The sequence below is a fragment of the Aspergillus karnatakaensis genome (genome assembly GCF_047715665.1).
Source record: "Aspergillus karnatakaensis strain CBS 102800 unplaced genomic scaffold BJY04scaffold_17, whole genome shotgun sequence".
NCBI classification, from domain to species: domain Eukaryota; kingdom Fungi; phylum Ascomycota; class Eurotiomycetes; order Eurotiales; family Aspergillaceae; genus Aspergillus; species Aspergillus karnatakaensis.
In genome coordinates, this window is record NW_027395729.1 from 133,686 (window position 1) to 159,425 (window position 25,740).

Below are 25,740 nucleotides of genomic sequence, written 5' to 3' on the forward strand. Positions count from 1 at the left end.
CCTTTTAGTATGTGGTTCGATACAAGGCAACGGGCATACTCTGGCCTCCGAAATATGAAATCTGGATTTCGAATTGGTCCACATCTCCGAAGAGGTTCGGAGGTTGCATGCATGGATTCCTATCTCAAAACCAATCACCTTTTTTGTCATTAGTGCACTGACGTTGCCTATCATGAGATACAGTCTAGCGAGATCTGGAAGGCACTCAAAGAAGCCCAGTTGAGCCTTTGTAAAAGCATCTGGAATAGACCCGCTCGCTTCATCTTTACCCCCATAGCTTTGTCGGCCTTTCCTATTTACATATGGCAACATCCACGTGTGTGGCTCAAACTATCTACACTAAAAAGAAAAGAGTGAGGTAATCACTCAAGGCTGTTTTTTAACTCAGTACAAGATAATCCAACCTCAGTTGAACTTAAACGCCCCTATATAGATAGAGTGCATGTCGAATGCATCAGTAACCCAAAGAAATCTCTTCTTGAACCTTTTGAGCAAAACAGGCCGTGCAGCCATCGTTCTTGTGACCCTGCTGTAAAATATCAAACATGAAATCTTGGGCAAATGATGAGCCCCTACGTCTAAAGCTTCTTGACAGAATCACCAGGCTAACGGCCTGGGCCATCCTGGGCATATCTCGCGGTCTTGCAACGTTTTACAGCCACCTAGCGGTATGTCCGTGGCTGTCACCGGAGGCAAGGCATTTCTTTGCAAACAAGTAGTGAGGCGATGCGGGATCACTTCTCGTGGGAAATCGGACCCATGGTAGCAAGTGCTCAATGTAAAGAGTGCTGGCACTTGTAAGTCTTTGTAGCCAAGTCCAAAGCATGAGTACTTAGTGAAAGATAGAGTGTAAGAAGGAGCTCAGCTCCAGGAAGAGCTTATGGAGCATGACGGGGAATTTATACCTTGAGTCTCTCCTTGCGTAAACCGACTCAACAGAGATACCGCAGTCTGTCATGTCCTGTTATGTCACTCAAACAACATATTTCTGTATACCGGAGACTGCCGCTTCAGATTTATGCTGCAACGGCCATTCATGCTGAATTCACCCATGCCGGTCTGCCCTTGTATATGCCGAAGGTTACTTATGATCAAGTATACGGTGGTGTTCAGGCGAGCGCACCGCACAGGTGACGTTCTCCCCACGCGGGCTGAACCTCGGCAACGTACCCCAGCCTGAGTTACCGCAACTCCAGTCCCCTCATCTCCCATTCCTCACCAATCATCTCCTTCAGCTTTCTCCGACCCTGGTGATCTATAAAGAAGTAATCTGGAAAGAAAAACATGCGAAGAGCCTTTTCCCCTTGGGCTCTCTGCATCCACTGCCGCCGTTCCAGCCTCGCTCGTATTTCATCATTCCCCACATCCGCACCCCGTCATCTTTCAACAGCGGCAGATATGCCGCGCTTAAATGCTGTTTCTCAGGTACGTCTCACTTTAGTCATATTGGGTCTCTGGAGCAGGTTGATAGACTAATAATATGCACAGAAAGCTATTGGCCGGCTGAGGGCGTACAAACCCCCGCCAACAAGCTACGACCTTGTCCCGCTGTCGCGACGAGCAGCGGTCTTGGTTCTGCTGTATGCCAACGCGAAGGGCGATTTACGGGTTGTATTGACGATTCGTGCAAGCACATTGAGTTCTTGTATGTATAGTCCCTCCTACTCCAATATCGCTCCTCATATGCGTATTACTATCTATACTTGTGGCTATATATATCATGTCGGATCAAAGGCTAAGCTCATCTCAACCACCAGACGCAGGACAAGCCGCTCTTCCCGGTGGTAAGTCAGATTCCATACCATCTCAATCTATCAATTCAATTCAAACTAACAAGACCAGGAAAATCCGACTCATTATCCGAAACACCCCTCCAAACCGCCCGCCGCGAGGCTCACGAGGAAATCGGCCTGCCGGGCGAAAACTACCCGCTCCCCCCGCCTTTCACAGTCGAGCATCTCTGCGAGATCCCCTGTAGTCTCGCTCGGACAGAACTCGTCGTGAGACCTGTTGTGGCGTTACTACATAGTTTCGACGAGAAGACAGGACAGAATGCAGACCCGGAGAGAGAGCTAATACCGAGATTGGATGCGCGGGAGGTTGCGGCGGTATTCACAGCGAAATTTGCAGATTTCCTCAAGCTCAAGCTGAACCGGAAAGGCGAAGAGGATGAAGAGATAGATGAGGGGTGGTATGAGGGCGGCTGGACGAAATGGTATAATACTGATTGGAGGAGTATGCACCCTTTTCCTTCCTTTAGTAGTAAGAAGATGAAGACTAACAACCACCAGTGCACCAATTCCACGTCCCCACGCCCTCCACATCCGTCACAAAGCCGCACCCCAAGAATCCCCAACAAGAAGAAGCAGAGCGCCACCTCCGCGAGAAAGAAACGCAGACCGAGAACGAAGGCGGCGTCTCTCGGTACACGGTCTGGGGCATGACGGCGCGCATATTAGTTGATGTTGCGCGGATCGCGTATGATGCGGAGCCGGAGTTCGAGCATAATACCCATTCGGGGGATGAGGAGCTTATTACGAGGCTCAGGGGGATGGGGAGGCTAGAGGCGAAGATTTAATTGATGTGAAGTGGAATGGAATGAACATTTTGTAATGCAAGGTTCTTGTGGGTAGTTCCGGTATAAGAGCAAATATATCTATAGAGGGTGGTGTTGAGGGTATACAGTATATATATCCTGGATGAATTTATCCTTAGGGCTATGGTGGTTAAAATGAGTACTCTGTATGTGGCGGCAGCCATCCAGTATTTAGTTTACGGACGACAGGACGAGACGACAGAAATTCCAGACACTGCTTTTGTCTAGTCTATTCTAGATTCCTAGATCTCTGTGTGCATCTGTACGCGGGAACCGCTGCTTATAAGTAAGGTACACCCGGTCCCTGTCCCGGTCTTAGTCCTGGCTGTAGGACGCAAGTCAGTTTAGCAGCTGAAGGAGTGAACGGTAACTTAGAACCCATTGAGAGAGGTCCCCTATGGTCAGCAGGAGAAAAGGTCAGCCACCACCCATGGGATGGGATCAGATCCAGCAAGAACTCCAGCCGATAATCATCCTATTCGCTGCCTCTCCTGAGTGCATGTACATAGAAAGCACCTACAGATGCCAGACGCAACCAATGCAAGGCAATGCGGTTACATCGCATCGCAGGCGCCTGCTCTCCTTTTACCTACTTTCCTCCTCCTGTCCGTTGCCTCCTGTTCTTTGCCACCTGCCTCTACCTCCAGCCTCAGGCTTCAGCTCCAGGATCCCTGTATGGAGAATAAGCAAGTATCAAGGTCAGGAGATTAACCCAAAGCCCAACCGTCCATGTTCGTACTTTCCATTAAATCAAGAGAAAGCCATCTCACGGGGTGGCGAAGGGGATATGGAGCATGGTCGGAATTCCGGGACAGCTCCAGCTGAATTCTGAAGGATAAGTAAGCTGCAAGGGTGACGGTGTAGATGAGACAGGCCCACGCTCTTCGCCAATTTGGACTCGAGCGCGGAGTCGGACTCGAGATCGGAAGGGCATGTTTGCATCCGGGGCGTGGTTGTGGATGTGGATGTAGGTACGTAAGTGCATGGGAGTGTGAGTGCGAGTACCGCACCCCTGGGACGCACATGATGCTTGCTTCTTCAGACTGCACTGCGCTGCTTTCTGGTTTGGTATGATGTGGTTTGATTTGCAATCTTACATGCGCGCTCGAGTATATGTGCCTGTGCGGAGTGAGTGGAGTGGATGGGGAGGGAATTGTTTGCTTACGGCTGGCTCATGGTTGAGCGTTGTGCTGCCATGCTGGTGGTGGAAAACATACCCGACGCAAGGTATGAAGGATAGACAGGCGAGGAGGAAATGTAATTTCCGAGTGGTTGTTATCAGCTTACTAGGGAGGGTTGACGTACCTAAGTAGCTGGACATGGAGGCAACTTCGGAAATGGATGATCAATGTGGAAGTGGAATCTGACATGCGTTAGGTATTGCTTTGCATCTAAGCGAACTGTCCATGTCCTGTGCTCTGGAGCTGTAGCTGTAGCTGTACCTGTGCCTAGTGCAGCGGAAGGATTCCTCCTGCATAAACTACTGCGCTCACTCTCGAGTCTTAAGTTTGGCCTCTCGGAAATGCAGTACTGGAGATAACAAGTGGAAACAGGCCCAAAAATTAGACGCACAATGGCATCATTCAGAGAGTCGATCTGGTACCTGAGATCCGTTCCAAGATTTGACACAGTCGTGCCAGGGTTTGGTGATGGGAATTATGGGGCGGGTGGTATATATCATATTGCATACTTGATGGGAGGGGAATCTGATAAAGTGTGGTCACGATGATGTTAAAGACGCGTGGTTTCACTGAAGGAAACTCAATAATATTACTTAAACTTTGCAGTTGTTTGCTTGTACCTACTATGCTGAGGTCAACTGTCGAAGATCAGGGCTATCTGGTTGATTGCTTTTTCGCCCCTGACCGGGAGACCCAAAGCCAGCTACGCTGCTACGGTAATCTCGGTAGACCCTGGCTAGACTCGACTGCAAGCGAACTGGTGTTCTCAGCTACTAACATCTGACAGGCAGCGGGCTAAAATAGCCATCTTTATTGCGGAGACTAGACTGACTGTGTCTCCACTAGGGCGACCCAAATCGAGGGCGATCGGGCTCGGGTTATTCACGGATAGACACGTTATGGCTAGCAAGGAGTTGACCTGGCCTGCGTATGACGAGGCTGCCTGACATCGAGTGCATGAAGATGGAGGAGAGTTAGCCTCTTCCTTGTCGAAGAAAAGAAACCAAGATGAAAATGGAAGAGAGACGGTGAACGGTGAGTGGAGGAGGAAGTGATCTATCACTTGATGTGCCGGAAGCGTCTAGCCCAAGCGAACGGGTTCTTTGTTCTGGCGAGCCAGTGCAAGCCAGTTCAACGGGCTAAGAGAGTCGGAAATCCTGGCCGAATCGTTCGAGAAGGCTGAATTTCCTGAAAATGGGGACATGAGGATAGCCCTCCCTTGCATTGCTGTGCTACCACCGCTCTTCCGCCCGATGATAATTGCCTCGCTTCATCTTCTTCACAAATAATAAAAGCCTAGCTCTTCTCTCCCTCTCTGCTATTTTCATCTCGATTCCGCTCTTTGTCTGTCTTCGGTCTGATACTACAAGTACCAGTCTTTGACCGTTTCGCCTGTTCTATATCTGTACCTTGACCTTGACCTGAGCGAGTCGTGTGATTGCGTGGAGCAGCAGGTGAAAGGCTGCATTGAAAAGACGCAGATGGAAAAACAAACTTGAGCTGCTGCTGCTGCTGTAAGATTCTCCTCTCACTCTGCCTGCTGGGTCCGTGTTGATGATTCTGGTCACACAGGCTGTGCCTCTCTCTCTCTCTTCTTCCTCTTCTTACTCAACTCCCCTTCTTGTTTTCTCTTCTGCTTCTCTGCTTCCCCCTCAACCACACTAGGAGGGGGAGATTTCACTACTGCCCACCCTGCGATGCTGTCGCCGTCGACCTACGCTCTCTCGAGGCAAGCTCCTCCTGTACGCCCATCCCGCTCTCTCGAAGGACTGGAAAAAGTCGTTCGTCCAGCTCCAGCTCCAGCCGCCGCTCGCTCACCACTCCACCTGGATAAACCGCTGCCCAATATTCCACCTCCATCTCGCCCAGAGTCCCCAGCACCCATGGCAGGAACCGCTTGGAGCGACGACAGCAGCACTGTCGCCAGCTTTGAAGACCACGACGAGGACGACCACCGCCAGTCGAGTGACTCCACCGATAGTTATCCTGTGTTTGTTCGGTCACCGTCGAACGATCTGGCCGACCTGGTCGATCATCCAGATCCTTCCGGCTCCACGCCCGTGGGGCCCTGCAAGAAGCCACCAACATCCTCCTTGGCTCTTGACACTTTCCTCGCTGACGACCGTTACACTCCACCGCTACCTGTCAACCACCGCGTTGGGCCAAACCACTACTTTCGCGAGAAAAAATGGGACTTTTTCCCCGAGCTCGCTCCCAATTCAGCCCTGCCGCCGAACTTACACAACACTCCCAAACCACGAAAGACCAACAGCGTACGCTCACGATGGGCTCCCGCTGATAAAGGCGTCGCTCTCGCCAACGACGTCCGCAACTCCATCCGCTCATACGTCCAACGCCGTCTCTCCCGGAATTCTCTCGACAAAGAGAAGCCCAAACGCAATACCCAACGTACCACCGCCCCAACGCCAACGGAGTACACATTCGGGTATACTCCTTCGCAGCCGGCTCCATCGACTAGTGACCGGTCCGACCGCGGCTCCACCATCCCGCAGAGCCCACAGTCCCCTGTATATGTCGGTGAGAAGCTCGCCAGCCTGACGGTCACACCAACCGGATCTTCCATCTCAGACGCCTCCTTTAGATCGCCTCGATCGCCAGTGTCGCCCTCCCGCGGAAAGCAGCTGGCCGTGCCCATGTCGCCATATCAAAAGTACGGCGCCGCCATTTGGGACAAGTCCGGTAAAGAAAAACGCATCAGCTACCGGCAGAGTCAACGGGTGCGGTTCCCAAAGTACCGGAAGGCTTCGATTGGAGCAGGATTGCCGGACTCGGCAGGTCGCACACCGCTGCAGCAGGGAACTCGGCACGCCTTGAGGACGTTACAGGACGGCACCAGCCACGTGCGTCTTGCGATTGACGGGGCGAAGAAGAAGATTGCTGGCTCGACGGGGAAACTCGACAGGAGGCGGTCGCATTTGAAGTCACAGATTCGGTTGGTTGGGCCGGTGAACCCGTATACTTCTTACAAGGCTGATCCATGGGTGTGATTGATATCTCTTCACAACGCTCTTTTCTCCTTTTCCTATGGCTTTGAACATTATCATTGGTTTTTTTTTTTGTTACAGCGATTAGCATCTGGTTGATACCTATTTGAATTAAGCCAGGTGTTTGGTGTTGGATGGCAGGAAGGTTGCATATCAAATCTATTTCTCTACAAATGAATACTAGCAAATTGTGATCGGTCTTTTTCTCAAACGGTTTCCCGGGCAATTACTCCTACTAGTCAGTGTGCAGTTGGAGCTAGGACATGTGGCTGTCTCAGCCCTTGCTGATCGCAGCAGCAGCAGCTCAACGCTTCGTACGCCATCATGTGGATCAGCGCTGGGAGTGAGACAAACGGGCATATCCCAGACACAGTGTCACCACAGCCGTAATCTCTATTCGCATGTGGGAGGAGATTAGATTTACCGAGGAATGCCAGGATCCCTTCGTTGTCACAGAGAGAGCTCGGATCGCTGGACAGCCAGTCTGCCGTGCAACAATCCTGTTGTACAGCATCGGAACAGTGCATCCCATCGCCATTGTCAGATGAGGTGAGGGAGGCCTGCTGGAGAAAGCTGACATTCCTGCTGGGGGAGTGTTGGCTCCTATTGGTGTAGCAACTGTTGATTCCCCGCCATTTGGAGGTTCGGTTTCTCCGCATGCAACATCAACCAACGTCACCTGCTCTCGTTCCTGGTCCTGATCCTTACAACTGTCTGTCGTCTCTTTCTCCTCTCTCTCTACTGCTCCAGCTATTTCATCCTATCCTCTCTTGGGTCTGTCTAGTCAATTGAATTATACTTTATCTGCTGGATTGTTGTCTCCTTACCTACCCCACGTACACTCCCAGACGGACCCGCACCATGGGTGGAGACGTTCTCCGACAGGCCCCCAGCACTCTGCCCCGGGCCTCTGATGCCCCCGTCGGCCAACGCATACGGAAAATCTACACAGACCGTCTAGGGCAATTTACCTCTAGCGGTCAGTACGAGAGCCAGAATCTCATTGGGTATGTTCTCCGTACTCAACATCGAACTACCTCAATCCCGCAATACCTCCACAAGCACAATGTAGTAGATAGACCATTAACTAAGACCCTATAGAAAACTCCACGAAGCAACCACCTCCGACAAAGAATACGTCAGTCTCTCCGTCTACTCCGTCCCCGACCTTGAACGCCCAAGCTTCAACGAAGCCACCTCGAATGAATTCAAACCAACCCACATCGGCGCGACATTCGGCCCCGCTTGGTCAACGCACTGGTTCCGCATCCGCCTCACAATCCCAGAAGACCTTCTTGATAAAGAACGGCTGGAGTTCCACTGGGACGCAAACAATGAGGGTCTCGTATGGACGGAAGACGGACACCCGCTGCAGGGACTAACGGGCGGCGGAGAACGAATCGAGTGGGTGATTCCTGACGCTTGGAGAGATGGAAAGGAACATGTCTTCTATATCGAGATGGCGTGCAATGGCATGTTTGGAAATGCGCCGGGGGGAGATGCGAATCAGCCGCCGGATCCGGAGAAGAGTTATACGTTGCATACGGCCAGGATTGTCGCTGTGAATGTACAGGCGAGGGCGTTGTTTTATGATTTCTGGATTATTTCTGGTGCGTTGGTTGTTTACGTTTTGATGGAATTGGCTAACTCAATGTGTAGATGCTGCACGGGAGTTTCCGCAGGATGGCTGGGAGTCGCACGAGGCGAATGTGGTGGCTAATGCTATCATTGATGCCTTCAATGCCGGTTATGGAAGCTTGGAGTCTATTAAAGAAGGACGCCGCATTGCGCAGAAGTATATCGGAGATAAAGTCGATTCCGCAGAGGTATACGATACCGACACGCAGCCAATCGTCTATGGCATAGGACACTGCCATATCGACACCTGCTGGCTGTGGCCATGGGCAGAAACGAAACGCAAGGTCGCACGATCATGGTCAAATCAGTGCGATCTGATGGACCGCTACCCCGAGCATCGTTTTACCTGCTCGCAGGCCCAACAGTTCAAGTGGCTGAAGCAGTACTACCCGTCCGTCTTCGACCGGGTCAAAGGCTGGGTCAAGAAAGGCCACTTTCAGCCCATCGGCGGCAGCTGGGTCGAGCACGACACAAACATGCCGAGCGGAGAGTCTCTGGTCCGCCAATTTCTGTACGGCCAACGCTTCTTCGAGAGTAATTTTGGTGAACGCTGCACGACATTCTGGCTGCCTGATACCTTTGGCTACTCCGCGCAGATTCCCCAGATCTCTCGCTTGGCAGGCATGAGCCGCTTCTTCACGCAGAAACTCAGCTGGAATAACATCAACAACTTCCCGCATACGACCTTCCGCTGGGTCGCGCTCGATAACAGCCAGGTTATGTGCCATATGGCTCCGTCAGAGACCTATACCGCGGAAGCTCATTTCGGTGATCTGCGGCGCAGCGTCACGCAGCATAAGTCCCTCGACTCGGACAACACGTCTCTCCTCGTCTTTGGCAAGGGAGACGGCGGCGGCGGCCCTACCTGGGGCCATCTCGAGAAACTGCGCCGCTGCCGCGGGTTGAGTGATAAAACTGGTCTACTCCCCCGAGCGAGCATGGGCGGGTCAGTAGACGACTATTTCGCAAAGCTCGAGAAGAAGGCCGCAGCGGGTACAAAGTTCGCAACTTGGTACGGCGAACTCTACTTCGAACTCCACCGAGGCACATACACGACTCAAGCAAACAACAAGCGCAACAACCGGCGCGCGGAGTTCTTACTCAGGGAGCTGGAATTCCTAGCAACGATCGCCTCCCTCTCTAATTCCGAGTACAAGTATCCAAAGAAAGACATCGACGAGATGTGGGAGGGGACTCTCCTCTGTCAATTCCACGACTGTCTCCCCGGAAGCTCAATCGAGATGTGCTACGACGATTCCGACATTCTCTACGCGCAGATCTTCAAAACAGGCCTCAAGGCAAGAAAAGCTGCCCTTGAAGCACTAGGCTTCACAGAGAATGGCCCTACTCCTGTGGCGATCAATACCCTCCCCTGGAGTCGCTCACAGGTCGTGAAGCTCCCACCGTCAGCAACAAAGGTTTCTGGCGGGTCCACCCACGCCCTCATATCCGGCGGGCCAGGCGCAATCCCCCTCCCAGCCTCAGATTCACCAATACCAGCGGCAACAGCGAAAAAGGTCACAGTATCTGAAATCAAACCGGGCACTTTCCGCCTCAGTAACGGGCACCTCCGCGTCGATATCGAAAATGGGGTCATCACATCCCTCTTCGACATCCGCGCCAACAGACAAGTCCTCGCCCCTGGTAAAACAGCCGGTCAACTCGTCGTCTTTGACGATAAGCCGCTCTACTGGCAAGCGTGGGACGTAGAAGTGTACCACCTCGAATCACGCAAGGAGTTGAAGTCCGGAAAGACGAAGATTACGTCCGTTGATCCGCTGAGGGCTAGTGTTATCACTGAGACACAAATTAGTGAGAGCAGCTGGGTCAAGACGACGATTAGCCTTGCTGCGGCGACTGAAGACCAAGGGCAAGGAAGCTATGTCGAGTTCGAGAGCGAGGTCGAGTGGCGCGAGGATATGAAGTTCCTTAAGGTTGAGTTTGATGTCGATGTTACGAACACCGAGGCGACGTATGAGACGCAGTATGGGCTTGTTAAACGGCCGACGCATTATAATACCAGGTTCGTCTCAGGTCTATTCCTTTTCGTCCCACCCTATCATATCTCCATCTCAATCCCCATCATCATTGCCACCCAGCATCTCGTCCCCAATCTCCTCCCCACTCACACTCACTCACATTAACGAATGTTCCAGCTGGGACATGGCCAAATTTGAAGTCCCAACTCACAAATTCGCCGACCTCTCCGAATCCACCTACGGCGTCTCAATCCTCAACGACAGCAAGTACGGCTTCGCGACAGTCGGCAACCGAATGCGTCTTTCACTGCTCCGCGCGCCAAAGGCCCCAGATGCACACGCCGATATGGGCCGGCATAGAATCCGCTACGCAATTTTACCACACGTTGGTAACTTAGACGCAAGCACTGTCAGGGCTGGGTTCGAGTTTAATCGGCCGTTGGTCCTTGATCAACATACTCATGAACAATCGGAACCCTCAATGGCCCTCCCAAACCCAACCGCTCTGCGCACGGTAAACTCAGCCTTCAACAAAATCTCCCTGAGCAGCAGCAACAACGCACTCATCCTAGACACGGTGAAACGCGGCGAAGACGACGCCGATATCGATTCCGATCCCGACATCTCCATCCCAGGACGGAAGAGAGAGGGCAGGTCTGTGGTTCTGAGAATCTATGAGAGTCTCGGTGGGAAGACGAGGGGTCTGTTGAATATTGGGTGGGATGTTAAGAAGGTTTACCGGTGTAATATACTGGAGGATGATGGGGAGGAGCTTGAGATTCAGAGTTTGGATGGGAAGGAGGGGAGGAGGAAGAGGGTGGAGATTGAGTTGAGGGCGTTTGAGGTTGCGACGTTTAGGGTGCAGTTGTAGTCTAGGTTAGGGGTTTTTCTTCCTCTGCTCTAGCTCAGCTGTTCCTTGAGACGCGTGGTGGGATATGATTTATTTTGCTGGAGGTGGCCTTTGCCAGATAGTCATCGATAGGTATATATGTTATAAACAAGAAAGAGAATTGTTCATCCTAAGTAAACCCTCGACATAGACGCAGCTCTATAGCCTGCACTGATAATGATGTAATAAACCCTGTTCCTACCAAGACCCAAACTCTCATAGCATCCCATCGCATACTATAGATCCAAACCTGAGTGGCTTAACTCAATGGACTGGCTCAGATTACCGGTTAGGTAGTAGATCCAAACCTCCTTGGAGTCGTAGTGTAGCCCATGAATCTTGCCAGCTACCTCAGAGCCCTACACCAGGTAGGTTAAGTAGGTAAGTATCTAAACTAGAGCTCTCGTGAGCGCCTTACGTATCAACCCGCCGCACACACACATCTAGAAGACAGGCTGGATGAACCCGCACTGATACCGTACATCAGGCACATGGTCATCGCCATTATAGACGTCCTTGATCCATCTTACTACCTGACGTGTCCTCTCATTGAGTAATCTGACGTGGTATATCCCTGGGCAACATGAAGGACTTTCCATCCACTCAACAACAACCATAGGAAGAGACATAACGATTGCCGTCTAGGTCAGACCGATTGTGCATGCACTTAAGTGGAGAAACACCCTCTAATCTCGCTACTGTTCTGACCCATGAGGAGACCCGGCTGGCGATGCACCTTCCACGGCTGTCTTGTAACCATGCACTGTAAAGAGTCACTGTATCTCACGCCATCCTATCTGGATCAGGTGCTCCGTTTTCGATTTTGAACAAGGGTTGCCATGCTCCTGGATTCAGTTCAACACATATTCCCAAATACATTAGTGTACATGAACCCTGCCTCGAACGCATCAGCAGAACTCAAATCTCAATTATACTCGGGTAGATGCTCAATCATTCGTCATTTCATCATTCATCCTGGCACAATGAGGGGTAATGATCTACTGTTGAATCGTTCATGTAGAGAACTCGGACTGTCTGGAAGCAAACTGAAAGGCTAATACATATAGATCCTAGGATTCGGTTCTTGATGCAATTGGCTAGGTAGGAAGATTGTAATATCACCGCATCAGATGATAGTTATCTTTGCTTGTTGCTCTTGCTCTCCAGCAAATCTCAGCTCCATTCTACACCAAAAGAGCACAGATGTAAGATATATAAACCCCCCGTCCTCCCTCCCATTCCCAATCCCATCACCTACCAAACCTAGTCTTCCTAGTACTCACTTCACTTAGGTTCTCAATCCACTACCCATCCATAACCCCAACCCAACCTTTAACCATCTGCCTTACCTCTAAACAAACATACCACAATGGCCCTCTCCGAACCGCTCCCCTCCGGCGACGGCTACCTCTAATCCTCACAGACGCAGAAAGATCCCACATCGCATCCATGATCGCCTGCGACGGTAAGCAAAGCCTCCTTCTGAAGAGACCCCCATCCTAACTCTCCCGGCACTCCACAGCCCAAGACCTCCCTATCAAGGGCAACAAGATGGTCCAAGACCGTGAAATCTGCTCTACCTGCGCGAAACCTTCTGGACTTGATGATCTGGTTCAGGATGCCCTTGCGCTGGGCATTCACAGCCGGGCATTTATGCTTGAGATTCTCCAGCATGGAGCGAAAAATGAGAATCCGGGGCGTGAGGTGAACTGTTCTTCGTGTGGGGAAAGATTTAAGGAGGTGTTTTGGTGGAAGAACACGAGTCCCGGTGGGGGGTGGGAGTAGCGTAATATGTCTTGTTTGGGGTTATCTTGGGTACCTTGTCTTAGCTAGTGCTTCGGGGCATGGTTCTCAAAGGGATGCGATGCTCTGCTACAGAAATTTGTTGGGTGGGTGAGTGGTGACTTAGGTTGGTAAATCGGGCTAAGATGTAGTTAGTTGGATTGATTTGTTTGATTGTGCTTTGCTGGATGCTTTATCTGGGAGAATGTAGTGGTGGACGGGAGATGCTCAATGTGACCGACTTTGTTCATACTACTACTAGTAACATTGAATCATGCTTCGTATACCTACCGGGAACTCATAGACTAATATTAGTAGAAGACAGTAGTAGGTATGTTCTAAGTGTATAAAGACAGGAAAATCATCGGAGGAATGTCCTAAGGCTTGAAATGATTACTGCTCTATTGAATGACCATAGGTAGGAGACGACTCCTGTTTAGAACGCCCTACTCCCATCACATCGCATACCGTACATACTCGTACATGCCCTAGTTGATCAACGCATCCCAAGCAAACTCCATCCGCAAAAAGCCCAAACGACCATTTCTCAACTCTAAATCCAACAACCCTAGTCCCTTCCATAACTTATTTTCAGCCTCTTCGCCGGCGGCTTCTCCTCCTCCTCGTCGTCGCCCTTATTACTCTTCTTCTTATTCTTCGACGACCCACCCGACGACCCCCCCTTCACACTCCCCGCCGTAGAAGACGCATCTCCGTTCTTGTTCCCCGTTGACCCGTTATACGTTGACGTTGGTGTTGGTGCGTGTGAGGGGGTTGTTTGCGTTGAGGAGGGTGCGGGTGAGTCCTTTCGCAGAAAGTTAGCTACAAAGCACGAAGAGAAGGGGTAGAAAGAAAGGTAGAGACATACACGCATAAAACTCGCAGAACTCCTTGAAAACACCCTATCGTTATCCGTAACGGCCGCTTTCCGCCTCGACGCAGTCCCAACACCACTCCCGGATAATGAGAGCCCGCTTGCGCCGAGGGCTGAGCCAGTTGAAGAACCCTTGATATACGTATCGAATCCCTTGATTATATTTCCTGCTGTGGTTTCTTCAAGGTAGGATTGCTCGAAGCGGTAGATTTGGTCTTCGAGGGCAGCCTGTTACATACATTAACATTATTTTTGACAAGTCAGGTATAGGGGAAACGCACCATTCCCTTATCCATCATTCTTTTCCTCTGCAGCGTGTCGCGCAGCTCGCGCCGGAGTTTCTCGTAGTAGGGCAGGCCGCGGTTTGCGCGTTGGTCCGGGGGTTGGTTTTCGTTGTTGGGTGCTGTTGCTGTTGAGGCGGCATTCTGTTGGCTTTGGTTTTGGGACTGGGTTTGGGACTGGGATTGTGATTGTGTGTTGTTGGTGTTTGATGTGCTGCTGTCTACTGCTGCTGCTCCTGCGCCGGTTGCTGCTCCTCCGGAGGGTGTGCTGGGTACGGCGGCGGGTGTTGCGGTTGCGGCGTCGGCCATTTTGTGTGCTTTTCTTTCGTGTCGGGAGTTCCGATGGTGATTGTGGTGGTAGTCTTTTCGGTATGGGTCGGGTGGGTTAAGTCTGATGGGATTGGGCGTTATCGGTGTGGGATGGCGCGTGGGACAGTGGGTTAGGTGTGCGGAGAGAGAGTTGCGCCTTGAATGAAATCCAGAACGAGAGTCCGCGGTGATCGGCCGATCTATCGGGGAAGTCAGGTGTTTGTCTTGTTTGCTTATGCAGCTGATGGTCACCTCATCTTAAGCTTCGACTCCGCACTCTTCTTTGTCAAGGACTAAAGAGTGTCCTACTCTGATCGACTTTGGCACTGAACTAGAATATTGATTTTCTCAAGCTGTTGGAGTGTTATCCAGAACTGCGGCCACAACACACACCAACGAGACCAAAACCAATAGCACCTCCGACGCCCCTAGCTAGCAATCATGGAGATGGACCACGGCCACCACGGGCATGACCATGGCGACATGGACATGGGAGAGGGGCAGTGTAGTATGAATGTGAGCTTTTACTTCCTTGGAAGCAACACCGAGCTACCTTTACCCCAAGACTCCTATTTCTCCACAGCTCTCAGCCATATCTACTTCAATACTAACCGTTAACAATAGATGCTCTTCACCTGGTCGACAAAGAACCTCTGCATCGTCTTCTCCGAATGGCGCGTAACCGGCCCTCTCTCCCTTCTCGGCTCTCTCGTCGTGATCGTTTTATTGGCTGCGGGGTACGAGGGGATAAGAAATGTTACGCGGCAGTATGAGCTGGCGCATGCGAGGCGACTAAGTGCATTTTCGGCGGCTGTTGCTGGGAGTAAGTCTCCTTCTTTCTATATTCTATTATATATTGTTCTATATGGTGTTTATATCGGTGTGGACCTGGCCTGTTCTGGCACGCCATTGACGCTCGTCAGGCAACGAGGTCGACGAAGCGGTCTCGGGCACGGAACGTGGACATGAGCCTGAGCCTGGATATGAAACCACAGACCATTATAACCAGGCAGATTTCTTCGGCGCGCGCTCACGGCTACTTGTAGGCAGTGACAACAAGAGGGCTGTTGAGCGGAAAGGGAAGATCACCATGGCTGCGCTGTATGCGGTGCAGGTGTTTTATAGCTTTTTTATCATGTGAGTGTTATCTCCAAGTTTGAGAGCCGAGCTGACAGTGTAGGCTGCTGTTTATGACGTACAACGGCTGGATTATGCTTGCGGTTGCGGTTGGCGCGTTTGTGGGATACCTGGCGTTCGGGGAGAACATGTCTGCGACGAAGTCGGTTGCTTGTCATTGAGCGGCTGCATTGATGGGAGCGATCAAGCCGTAGTATTTTTTGCATATGATCCAAGAATGAATCAAGGAACTTCCACGTCGCTGTCATCACCGCCGAAGCCAAAGGTGAATCCACCAGACTCAGCTGGAGCTTCTGTGTCGTCTGTTGGTAGTTTGCCGTGAACAATTTCATCCCACTTCCGCTTCTTGCCCTCGGACTTCTTTTTCAGCTCCTCGAGAGCACTCTGCAGGGAGTCCGGGTGAGTTTCCTCCATTTTCGCCACGAACCGCTCGTAGGGGTTGCTGACGTCCTTCCTGAAGCCGGATACCTGGTCTGCCTTGTTGGAGAGAAAATCTAATGCAGCTGTTAGGTGAGCACGCGGGATGAAGTTTTGTGTAATCGCAATGGCGGGTTCAAGGTTGACAACGAGATGCCACCAGCCGGAAGGAACATGGAGAATCTCTCCCTCTCGGCAGATACCCTCGATGCAGCCCTGTGTACGGCGAGCTTCGGCGTGGAAACCGAGTAGCCATTCCGCAATACTCAGAGGAGATGTCACCTCGCTTTGGTCCTCTGAAACGTAGACACCAGGTGGAGGCGGCAATTTCGACGACGAAGGAAACATAATCCAGTACTTCGAGCCCCGAACAACTGCATTCCAAGCACTAGTAGCATTCGGGTCTTTGTGAAAGGTACTTCCAGACCGCTCAGGTCCGATGATCAGCCACTGTCTATCTGGACGGTCGTTCCCGAGGACTGAGAAGAAGTCTTCGCCGAAGCACGGCGGCGGCCAGTATGTTGTTCCTGGCTCCTGATCGAATGGGCCGACTTTGAGGTTCATTTTTGAGACGAACTCCTTGTCGAAGAGGTACAGGGGGCTTTCGTCGGAGTTGTTCTTCATGTAGTCCACGTATGTTTTGAATGGCCAGTCGACTGCTTCTGCTCGGAAGGGGGTATCGCCATGTTTGGGCAGTAAGGTTTCTGTTGACCCATTGGTGGTATGCTGGCCATTCTTTGACGGGTTCTGTCAGGATGAATGGCGTATCTGACCACTTTTCTTGAAACTCTTCCGGAGATAGGTTCGGCAGCCGGGCAATCTGGTTTCTGGCTGGGATGTTGGAGGCGTATGGCTCGAGAGAGATGTGAGCGCAGTAGAATGGCCGGTGTAGAGCATCGGAAAATAGATTTGAACAATCTAGAGAAGCAACTTTAGACGGCGGCAGGTTCAAATATGTAGAGCGCCAAGTTCCTCTCCAGGTAAACGATGATGGAGGGGATCTATAGAGTTCAGCATGGCACTACGTTCTACAGCGGCAACCCTATTTACCTGATAAAAAACGCCTTCCATAGATCCTCCGTTCGGGTAAAAGCATAAAGCGCCTTACAGGTCTGGCCCAACTGCAAGAGGTCCCGACATTCCAGAAACTCCAATAGTATCAGGATCAGCTCATCGGGCAGCAAGTTGAATAGTCCAACTGCGTTTCGGAGGTTTTCAGAGGCAAACAGAGCATTGCCACTCGGCTTGACTCCTAAAGGATGGCCCGGTATCGCCTCAACAGCTGATTCAACAGCTGACTCTGTTCGGAGATGGCTGCTCAAGGTGGTTATGTCTGGCATGCCTGCGGATTGAGTTTCGGTATACAGTTCGGAGCCACAAGTGTTGCTGTCCTCGGAGTATCGCGGTAGAATAAGGTGACTGCAGCGATGACTCCCACGATGAGCAACAAAAGCTAGTTCAATCCTTCAGTCAGACAAGCATCCAAGAGAGTAGTCATAAATTGGTGGATTGTAGAATAAAAGTGGTGGGTATGACTCGAAAGAGCAGGCGGTTGGGATTGATTGGGCAGAAAACTCGTACTCAAGTTCAGGCGGCAAGGGTAACTTTGCCTCCAATCCACCATACAAGGCGAGTCAGCAGCGGTATCAGCCAGTAATAACGGCGGAAAGAAAAAAAGTTCGCTTTCCCCCATCTAGAATAATTCTTTTTTCCCACCACAAGGCGATCCACCACCCTCTCCCATCTTTTTTTCTCTCTTCCTCCCACTTTCACAGTCTCAACTTTTACAACTTCTATCATTACTTCTAGTTCCTGAAAAGTCTCTTGTTCGGAGACCTTGATTCTAGTCATCAGCACTCCCAGCGCAGAGTCTTCTTGACGGAAATTTCAGCGACAGCAACAACCCCACCGGGCCGCTTCGTCGCTAAGGAACAAACCCTTCAAAGTTCTCTCCCAACCCCCACCGTCTTCTTCGATCACAGTCCGTTGCTGTGATCTCCCATACCACAACCGCAAATATGGCTTCCAACGACAAGGGTCTCGAGGAGATCCCCGATAGTATGTTTTTTCTATCTTTACTGTCTTGTTCGATGCGGTGTTTTGTGCAAGGATCTTCCTCTTGCGGTCGAGAAGCGGGAAGAAAATCCTTGCACCACCCACGGCGATAACACCGGTGAAGCAGAACAAACTTTGCTAACGCTCTCACTATCAGACCAGATCGAGTCCAACTACGATGAGATCACCGACTCCTTCGACTCCATGGACCTGAAGCCTGAGCTGCTTCGCGGTATGTGAAGCCTTGTGAATACAGTGTGGGACAAATTCTGACGGACAATTCAGGTGTCTACGCCTACGGTTTCGAGCGTCCCTCTGCTATTCAGCAGCGCGCCATCCTGCCCATCATCAAGGGTGAGTCCATCGGAATATTCTACAACTCCAACTGTTAACACATTCAGGCAACGATGTCATCGCTCAGGCCCAGTCTGGTACTGGAAAGACCGCTACTTTCTCCATCTCCGCCCTGCAGAAGCTCGACCCCAACGTCAAGGCCTGTCAGGCTCTGATCGTTGCTCCCACCCGTGAGTTGGCTCAGCAGATCCAGAAGGTCGTCATCGCCATCGGTGACTTCATGAACATTGAGTGCCACGCCTGCATTGGTGGTACCGCTGTCCGTGATGACATGAACGCCCTCCGCAACGGTCCCCAGATCGTTGTCGGTACTCCCGGTCGTATCCAGGACATGATCCAGCGTCGCGTCCTCAAGACCGACCAGATGAAGATGTTCATCCTCGACGAGGCCGACGAGATGCTTTCTGTAAGTCCGCAGCTCTTTTTACCAGTGATCCGCACTAACAAGTGTAGCGTGGTTTCACCGAGCAAATCTACGACATCTTCCAGCTCCTTCCCCAGTCCACCCAGGTTGTCCTGCTCTCCGCCACCATGCCCCAGGACGTCCTCGAGGTCACCACCAAGTTCATGCGTGACCCCGTCCGTATCCTGGTCAAGAAGCAGGAACTTACCCTCGAAGGTATCAAACAGTTCTACATTGCTGTTGAGAAGGAGGAGTGGAAGCTCGACACCCTCTCCGATCTCTACGAGACCGTCACTATCACCCAGGCCGTCATCTTCTGCAACACCCGCCGCAAGGTCGACTGGCTCACTGACAAGCTCACTGCCCGTGACTTCACTGTCTCCGCCATGCACGGTGACATGGAGCAGAGCCAGCGTGATGTTATCATGAAGGAGTTCCGCTCCGGATCTTCCCGTGTCCTCATCGCCACTGACCTTTTGGCCCGTGGTATCGATGTTCAGCAGGTTTCCCTGGTCATCAACTACGATCTCCCCGCCAACCGTGAGAACTACATTCACCGTATCGGTCGTGGTGGACGTTTCGGTCGTAAGGGTGTTGCCATCAACTTCGTCACCGCCGACGATGTCCGCATGATGCGCGAAATCGAGCAGTTCTACAGCACCCAGATCGAGGAGATGCCCATGAACGTTGCTGACCTCATCTAAACTCCCTGAATTCCGAGCCACCTAATGTCTTCCATGCGGGTTACGATTGCCGCTTCCAAGGGCGAGTTGCGGTGGATAAAAATACTCTCTGTTTTTGATCGTTGCAGCTTCTCTTGGTAAAGGAGAATCCTTAAAAGTGGCTTTCTGTGTCTCCAGCATTTTATGTTGTCAGTAGTGGCGGAGCGGGAGTTGAAAAGCTTGTCCGCTGCTACTGTATCATGGTTTCCTTTGTTTGTCTATGCTTATGGAGATGCGACATGTTTGTGCGATTTTTTATGCTGTAATTCATGATTGTCTCTTCTGGGATTCCTTTCGACCTCTTTTCCTTTGTCCCCTTTTCCTCTGCTGCTCGACAGAGCCGAGCAAAAATGTTACACGCTCGTGACGGCGTTTGTTCTCTGAGAAATTGGGAGGATGAATACCATGATACATACACGTTATGGATCTGGGGTTGCTTAAAGTATGGAGCACAATAGACAAGAGGTAAATGCCATTCCGTTTGGTTAACTTTTCTTGATTGTAGAGGTTGTAACTACGGAGTAGAGGTCGAAGAGTGTAGCAGTAGAAGTCTAATGTAGGAACTCCCCACAAAAAGTAAAGACACCAGCGTTCCTTAGCCAACAACCCCATAACACTCCTACCACAAACAAACGCAATCCATCAAATCAACCCCTGAATTTCTACTTCTCATCCAGAATTATTCATCTCAGGTTCCACACGCAAGAAGTTAGTTCTTCCGATAAGATCCATCGGCATCAGGCAACCCACCCGATCCACGCAGAAAAAAAGTTTCACCAGTCATATCTCTCCCTTCGATCTATCACATTTATGATTTTCCCCTCAATCTCGCCCAACCCCGACAGCGCATCGCGACACAACCAGCCAGGCTAGAGGCCTGGCCCAGCGGCACTCATCATGGCGAATGCAATCTCAGTTGCACTTCCTCTTCCCACTTCTTCTTCGTCATTACCTTCTTCAGCTACGATGCCGCCGACGCCGATGTCTGCCCCTGCATCTGCATCTGCGTCGGCGCCTGCACCTGCACCTGCGCCAGTAACTTCTAATTCAGCTACAACCTCACATTCCCATTCACACTCACATCCACAACACTCCCCAAATCCAATATCAGGTTCAAACTCCAATTTTAATCCCACCACCACCTCGGGAAAACGCTCCTGGGACCCTAACGCCACAAACATCCTCTGGGCGCATGAACTCCGGCGTGAGAATATCCAGACTGCAAACCAGATGGATAGTTTACAGGCGATTCTTGCGACCGCGAATAAGAGTATCGCGACGCTGCATGAGAGTATTGGGATCTTGACGACGAGGATCACGGATCTTGAAGACGAGAGGGAGGTTGAACCGGTTGTGTTGAAGAGTGGAGATGGAGATGGGTATGCAACTACGGCTATCACTGCCCAGCAATCGGAGGAAATTGAGCAGTTGAGGGCGAGGATTAGGGCTGTTGAGGAGCGGGCGGAGCGGGCGGAGCGGGCGGAGCAGGCCCAGAGGGGGGGTGCGACGGAGAAGGAAAGTGAGCAGGTTCGGAGACTTGCGGGGTCGCTTAAGGGTCTGGAGGAGCGGGGGAAGGCCGAGCGGGTGGCATTTGAGAAGAGAATCAAGGACCTTGAAGAGGTTTCAAATGCAAAGGTTCAGGGTATCCTGGAGAAAGTCAAGGGGGTGGAGAAGGCCAACTCGAACATGGAGAAGAAGAATGCGACTCATTGGGATCTGTCCAAGACCCAGGCTGAACTCCTCGATAGGATTGCGAGCGCAAATGACGTGCTGGATGAGAAGATTGGGGGTCAAAAGAAAGAGATCAATGAGTTGTCGGGGAGGGTCAAGACGCAGAATGCGGGATTTAAAGATTTGTCAGGAAAGGTTGAGACCCAGGATACGGAGATGAAGACGTTGATTGAGAAGGTTGATGCGCTGGAGAAGGAAAATCAAATGCTGAGAGAGAAGACTGACGCTTTACATTCTGAGAATACCAAGTTCAGGGATTCTTTTAATAAGCTTGAACAGGCGTCGGAGAGGGTGCTGGCTGCGTCGAGGGAGTCAGACGAGAGGAATGCCGCTGCAGATGCTGGGGGTCGTATACCGAGAGGTATGTCATGCATCCGGATATGCCTAACAAGAAAATATATGCTAACATAACGAGAAGGACATAAACGACGCCGTTCTAGAGAGGGATCAGATGAAGACCAGGACCAGGAAACGCGCATCCCAAACTCAATGCCCACTCCAACATCGCGCAGGTCAAATAGAGGATCCACACAGCGGACTGCTACCGATACGACATTGGGCTCTCTGAGTGACCTCGATGGGTCATACTCGAGCAGAACCCCCAGTAACAGGCAATCCCGGCGAGTTTCAGCCGAAGCCAAAGAGGATCTCGTGAAGCTGCAGCAGGAAGGGCGCACTCTTCAAGCGTACCTCTCCTTAGCTATTGACCTCCGTTCACGCCGCGCAGGCACATCCGACAAGCCTTGGGTTTCTGCTTTCATAACCGGGTTGAACGATAGGCAGATAGCACAGCGTTTGGAGAGAGATGTGCCAGAAGTGCTATATTCATCGCCGAATCTAGCCTGGGACGCCATGAGAATCGCCGTGGAGAATATCATAGCGGCCGAGGGTGTCAGGAAGCAGGAGTCCGTGGATGAGATAGCAAGGGACAACACGTCAGGGAAGTCCGGAACAAAGAAGAAAGATGCGAAGCGGAAGAGAAGATCGCTAGCCATCGTCCCTCTAGACGACGAGGATGTTGTTTTCGTTGCGCGATAATCGCATGCATCCATAGATTATTTCTGATAGACCCATGGCGTATTTCTGATAGACCCATGGCGCACGGTGTTTGTAGCGGTTCATTTATCTGCTTTGTTTGGTTTATATACACTCTATCAAAGTCTCTCCACATCCATCTAGGTCTCTCCATACACATACCGTCCCTCCCGATCCTTAACCTCAACCTCAATCCTCCCCTGCTCAATCTCCTTTCCATCAACCTCAATCGACGCCCTCATCACATCACCAGACTTGACCTCCCCCACACCCTTCGGCGTCCCCGTCAACACCAAATCTCCCTTCTCCAGCGTCATCACGCGCGAGATCTCCGCCAGCAACCTAGGGATCCGGTACAGCATCAACCCCGTCGAATCCGCCTGGCGCGCCTGCGACCCAACACTCAACCGCAAGAACGCATTATGCGGGTCCGGGATCTGCGACTTGAGAATCTCCTGCGAGACGGGTAGAAAAGTATCAAAGCCCTTGGCGATTGTCCAGGGAAGACCCTTCTTCTTTGCTTCGTCCTGCACGTTGCGGGCCGTCATGTCAATTGTAAGGAGGTAGCCTAGATACAGACAAACGCAGAATTCGTTAGTCGTGATCTAGCTGACGGTGTCTGTGTGGTGGATCGACTCACTGTGAATCGCATCCAACGCGCCCTTGTGGTCGTTTGGATCCAGGTCGCGGACCTGCTTGCCCATTACCAGACCGAGTTCCACCTCATAGTGTAGCTTTGTGCCTTGGGGGCGGAGGACGGGACCTTCGCCGGGGACGAGGATTGAGGACGAGGGCTTCAGAAAGAAGAAGGGCTGCTTTGGCTTTGTGTTGTTAAGTTCTGTGATGTGGTCGCTGGAATTCCAGAAGTTAGTGAGGTTTGGAGATAGGGGAGGTGAATGCGCACGCGTAGTTCCGGCCAATGCAGATGACTTTTCGGCAGTTTGCCCTTATTGAAGCTGCCATTGTGCTGGGGGTTGTATGAGAGGGTGACAATGAGTAATTGAGGGGAGAAACCAGTAGTTATAGAGGTCGCTGTTGCAGCCGATAAAGCGGCGGAAGTCTGGCCGAGGATTGTGGGGAGCTCGGGTCTTCCGACTTTCGGAGTTGCTGCTCTTCTCCAGACTCCAACTCTAATTCTCCAACTATCTTCAAAGGAATTTAAGCATTGCATTGCATGCTGGTTGTTCTTAATCTAGCTGTTTATACCAAAGCACACTTGACCAGAGACCTCTCTGACTGCAAATTACAGCAATCTCTCCCGCAAGGCTCTTTGTGCCGCTATCGCATCACCAGTCGTCCATCACAACCGGATCTTTATCCGTGGTTCTGTGGAGAATCTAATGCGGGTGCATCTTTACTCCAACTGAGAGAAGCAGGCCCTAGAGCAGATTTCAAGCACCATGAAAGTAGCAGAGGTCCTATCGGACTTGACGTCCTTGCGCGCCTGCGTATGTTCCTTCGTCCTAGCCCTACCACATACCAACCCTACGCCAGCTGTATAGACAACCTAGCACCTACTGATGCTGAGCAGGAATACAATGATGCCCTCAACCTCGTCACTGTCAACGAGAGACTTCCTCCATCAGACACGATAGCGCAATCCGCCAAAGAGTCAACGCCAGCGCCTGCAAAGAGCGAGGCGGTGAATGACAATCTCCGTCTTGCGTCGGAGCTCGTCGAGCTGCACTATGAGATGAAGGCTATCCATAAGGATGGCAGAGTTGATGAACAGCTGCGCCGTGGGAGGGAGGAAGTGAATCGGGTGCTGCGAGAATTGGCGGGGTCTTCGTCAAACTGATGGTGGTCTGTACCATGCCCAGTTGCACAATAGCATCTATTAGGTGTCACAGTTTATGTAGTATAGTTACGAGATTATGAGCTCTATGAACCATATCCCAAACAATATAAGAGTCCACAGAGAGTATGACATCCTAATTAGGCAGGCATGAGGCTCACGGGTCTCCGTACACTCGGTCCGACCGGGCTCCGATCCAGATAGCGACAAAGACCAAAAATGCAAATCGTCACAAGCTTCTCGAATCTCGAGTCACGCCTTCACGACTTTCAGCCCTGAAACACAACATACAAGCTTTCATCAAAAGAATGGCAACTCGGGTGGACGCGAAACTGCTCCGGCAGACTAAATTCCCTCCGGAATTCAGTCAAAAAGTGGACATGACCAAAGTGAACATTGAGGTGATGAAAAAGTGAGCAGCCTCGGCGACCTTGATTCAGATGTGCGATTGCTAACTTGGTTATCTTTACAGATGGATTGCAGGAAAGATCTCTGAGATTCTGGGCAATGAAGATGATGTTGTCATTGAGCTTTGCTTCAATTTACTAGAGGGGTCGCGCTATGTATGTCGAGTCAACTTGAGGCCAATGTTTGCGATAACTGCTAATCGATACCCGAACGGAATAGCCCGATGTTAAATCGCTACAAATTCAGCTCACCGGATTTTTGGACAAAGATACTGCCAAGTTTTGCAAGGAATTATGGTCCCTATGTTTGAGCGCGCAAGAGAACCCGCAAGGAGTGCCGAAGGAGCTTCTAGAAGCCAAGAAGCTGGAGCTTATTCAAGAGAAGGTTGGTCAGGCTTTCTAGATGGTGGCTGCACCTGCTGACTCTTCCAGATTGAAGCGGAAAAGGCTGCAGAGGAGGCCCGCAAGAAACAAGAGCAGGAGCGCGCGCGAGAACGAGAAATTGAGGAGATAAGACGCCGGGAACGCTCCGACAGAGGCCGCGGAGGACGACGCGGTGGTTTTGGAGGTCGGGACTTTGAACGGCGTCGCTCACCACCCAGGCGGCGCAGCCGTGAACGCTTCCCTCAGCCTTCCAGGCGAGAGTTCGATTCGTATGTTCCCTCCGGTCCTCGCAGAGGCCGTCGGCCTTCTAGGTCGCCTGATCGCTCACGCTCACGCTCGCAATCTGCATCACGTTCTCGTTCACCACCACGCAGGCAACGCAATGACCGAAATAACCGACGCCGGCGGTCCGTTAGCGGCTCCGTCTCGCCAGACCGAGGAGATCGCCGGAGGCAGAGGAGACGCAGTCCTGATTACGGTGATCGCGCAAGATCCATTTCCCGCAATGCTTCATCACGCTCACGTTCTCCCAGAAGAGACCGAAAGCAAAGATCCTATTCTTCCAGTCCATCCGGCTCCCCACCCAGAAACCGACACAGGAGGAGGTCGTCTGCTTCAAAGACCCGTTCTCCATCACGCAGCCCTGACAGGAAGCAGGGCCGGCGGAAATCATCGCCTTACTCGAAAGATGACAGAAAAGATTCAACGGCTAATGTTGCAAAAGGCCCCAGAACCCGTGACGATCGCCGTTTGAGCCGCAGCAGGG

At 51.5% G+C, this 25,740-nt stretch overlaps 12 protein-coding genes across 12 annotated transcripts; 9 read left to right on the plus strand and 3 right to left on the minus strand.

Moving 5' to 3' along the window:
- Positions 1 to 1,398: 1,398 nt before the first annotated feature.
- BJY04DRAFT_216885 (NUDIX hydrolase) lies at positions 1,399 to 2,578 on the plus strand (the record flags this gene model as incomplete). Its single annotated transcript, XM_073715878.1, has 5 exons — positions 1,399 to 1,425; positions 1,489 to 1,645; positions 1,758 to 1,784; positions 1,843 to 2,235; positions 2,292 to 2,578. The coding sequence occupies 5 exons, from the start codon at positions 1,399 to 1,401 to the stop codon at positions 2,576 to 2,578; spliced, it is 891 nt and encodes a 296-aa protein (XP_073572603.1).
- A 2,356-nt stretch (positions 2,579 to 4,934) lies between these two features.
- BJY04DRAFT_186052 (uncharacterized protein) lies at positions 4,935 to 7,313 on the plus strand. Its single transcript, XM_073710834.1, has one exon. It carries the CDS (start codon positions 5,475 to 5,477, stop codon positions 6,783 to 6,785), a length of 1,311 nt encoding a protein of 436 aa, XP_073572604.1. The 5' UTR covers positions 4,935 to 5,474; the 3' UTR covers positions 6,786 to 7,313.
- A 229-nt stretch (positions 7,314 to 7,542) lies between these two features.
- On the plus strand, positions 7,543 to 11,427 carry ams1 (alpha-mannosidase). The gene is made up of 4 exons (XM_073718506.1): positions 7,543 to 7,789; positions 7,884 to 8,392; positions 8,442 to 10,443; positions 10,577 to 11,427. Exons 1-4 carry the CDS (start codon positions 7,644 to 7,646, stop codon positions 11,268 to 11,270), a joined length of 3,351 nt encoding a protein of 1,116 aa, XP_073572605.1. The 5' UTR covers positions 7,543 to 7,643; the 3' UTR covers positions 11,271 to 11,427.
- Positions 11,428 to 12,549: 1,122 nt separating this feature from the next.
- BJY04DRAFT_186055 (uncharacterized protein) lies at positions 12,550 to 13,448 on the plus strand. The gene is made up of 2 exons (XM_073710835.1): positions 12,550 to 12,753; positions 12,811 to 13,448. Exons 1-2 carry the CDS (start codon positions 12,738 to 12,740, stop codon positions 13,071 to 13,073), a joined length of 279 nt encoding a protein of 92 aa, XP_073572606.1. The 5' UTR covers positions 12,550 to 12,737; the 3' UTR covers positions 13,074 to 13,448.
- An 81-nt stretch (positions 13,449 to 13,529) lies between these two features.
- On the minus strand, positions 13,530 to 14,767 carry BJY04DRAFT_35087 (chromatin modification-related protein EAF6/MEAF6). The gene is made up of 3 exons (XM_073720189.1): positions 14,226 to 14,767; positions 13,939 to 14,172; positions 13,530 to 13,875 (listed from the first exon to the last, which is right to left on the minus strand). The coding sequence occupies exons 1-3, from the start codon at positions 14,532 to 14,534 to the stop codon at positions 13,639 to 13,641; spliced, it is 780 nt and encodes a 259-aa protein (XP_073572607.1). The 5' UTR covers positions 14,535 to 14,767; the 3' UTR covers positions 13,530 to 13,638.
- A 39-nt stretch (positions 14,768 to 14,806) lies between these two features.
- BJY04DRAFT_35105 (low-affinity Cu transporter) lies at positions 14,807 to 15,863 on the plus strand. Its single transcript, XM_073720190.1, has 4 exons — positions 14,807 to 15,050; positions 15,159 to 15,357; positions 15,458 to 15,671; positions 15,715 to 15,863. Exons 1-4 carry the CDS (start codon positions 14,976 to 14,978, stop codon positions 15,830 to 15,832), a joined length of 606 nt encoding a protein of 201 aa, XP_073572608.1. The 5' UTR covers positions 14,807 to 14,975; the 3' UTR covers positions 15,833 to 15,863.
- Positions 15,864 to 15,893: 30 nt separating this feature from the next.
- BJY04DRAFT_206744 (putative F-box and JmjC domain protein) lies at positions 15,894 to 17,428 on the minus strand (the record flags this gene model as incomplete). The annotated part of the gene is made up of 3 exons (XM_073713758.1): positions 15,894 to 16,706; positions 16,801 to 17,089; positions 17,139 to 17,428. 3 exons carry the CDS (start codon positions 17,426 to 17,428, stop codon positions 15,894 to 15,896), a joined length of 1,392 nt encoding a protein of 463 aa, XP_073572609.1.
- Positions 17,429 to 18,441: 1,013 nt separating this feature from the next.
- Positions 18,442 to 19,708, plus strand: tif1 (putative eukaryotic translation initiation factor 4). Its single transcript, XM_073720191.1, has 2 exons — positions 18,442 to 18,903; positions 18,951 to 19,708. The coding sequence occupies exons 1-2, from the start codon at positions 18,718 to 18,720 to the stop codon at positions 19,602 to 19,604; spliced, it is 840 nt and encodes a 279-aa protein (XP_073572610.1). The 5' UTR covers positions 18,442 to 18,717; the 3' UTR covers positions 19,605 to 19,708.
- A 1,398-nt stretch (positions 19,709 to 21,106) lies between these two features.
- On the plus strand, positions 21,107 to 22,427 carry BJY04DRAFT_186068 (uncharacterized protein). The gene is made up of 2 exons (XM_073710836.1): positions 21,107 to 21,714; positions 21,772 to 22,427. Exons 1-2 carry the CDS (start codon positions 21,309 to 21,311, stop codon positions 22,389 to 22,391), a joined length of 1,026 nt encoding a protein of 341 aa, XP_073572611.1. The 5' UTR covers positions 21,107 to 21,308; the 3' UTR covers positions 22,392 to 22,427.
- On the minus strand, positions 22,428 to 23,453 carry BJY04DRAFT_186071 (fumarylacetoacetate hydrolase family protein). The gene is made up of 3 exons (XM_073710837.1): positions 23,293 to 23,453; positions 23,029 to 23,240; positions 22,428 to 22,956 (listed from the first exon to the last, which is right to left on the minus strand). Exons 1-3 carry the CDS (start codon positions 23,349 to 23,351, stop codon positions 22,529 to 22,531), a joined length of 699 nt encoding a protein of 232 aa, XP_073572612.1. The 5' UTR covers positions 23,352 to 23,453; the 3' UTR covers positions 22,428 to 22,528.
- A 33-nt stretch (positions 23,454 to 23,486) lies between these two features.
- BJY04DRAFT_186072 (uncharacterized protein) lies at positions 23,487 to 24,308 on the plus strand. The gene is made up of 2 exons (XM_073710838.1): positions 23,487 to 23,836; positions 23,920 to 24,308. Exons 1-2 carry the CDS (start codon positions 23,789 to 23,791, stop codon positions 24,184 to 24,186), a joined length of 315 nt encoding a protein of 104 aa, XP_073572613.1. The 5' UTR covers positions 23,487 to 23,788; the 3' UTR covers positions 24,187 to 24,308.
- Positions 24,309 to 24,491: 183 nt separating this feature from the next.
- Positions 24,492 to 25,621, plus strand: BJY04DRAFT_216895 (PWI domain-containing protein; the record flags this gene model as incomplete). The annotated part of the gene is made up of 6 exons (XM_073715879.1): positions 24,492 to 24,595; positions 24,656 to 24,746; positions 24,811 to 24,975; positions 25,023 to 25,146; positions 25,193 to 25,452; positions 25,508 to 25,621. 6 exons carry the CDS (start codon positions 24,492 to 24,494, stop codon positions 25,619 to 25,621), a joined length of 858 nt encoding a protein of 285 aa, XP_073572614.1.
- Positions 25,622 to 25,740: the final 119 nt, after the last annotated feature.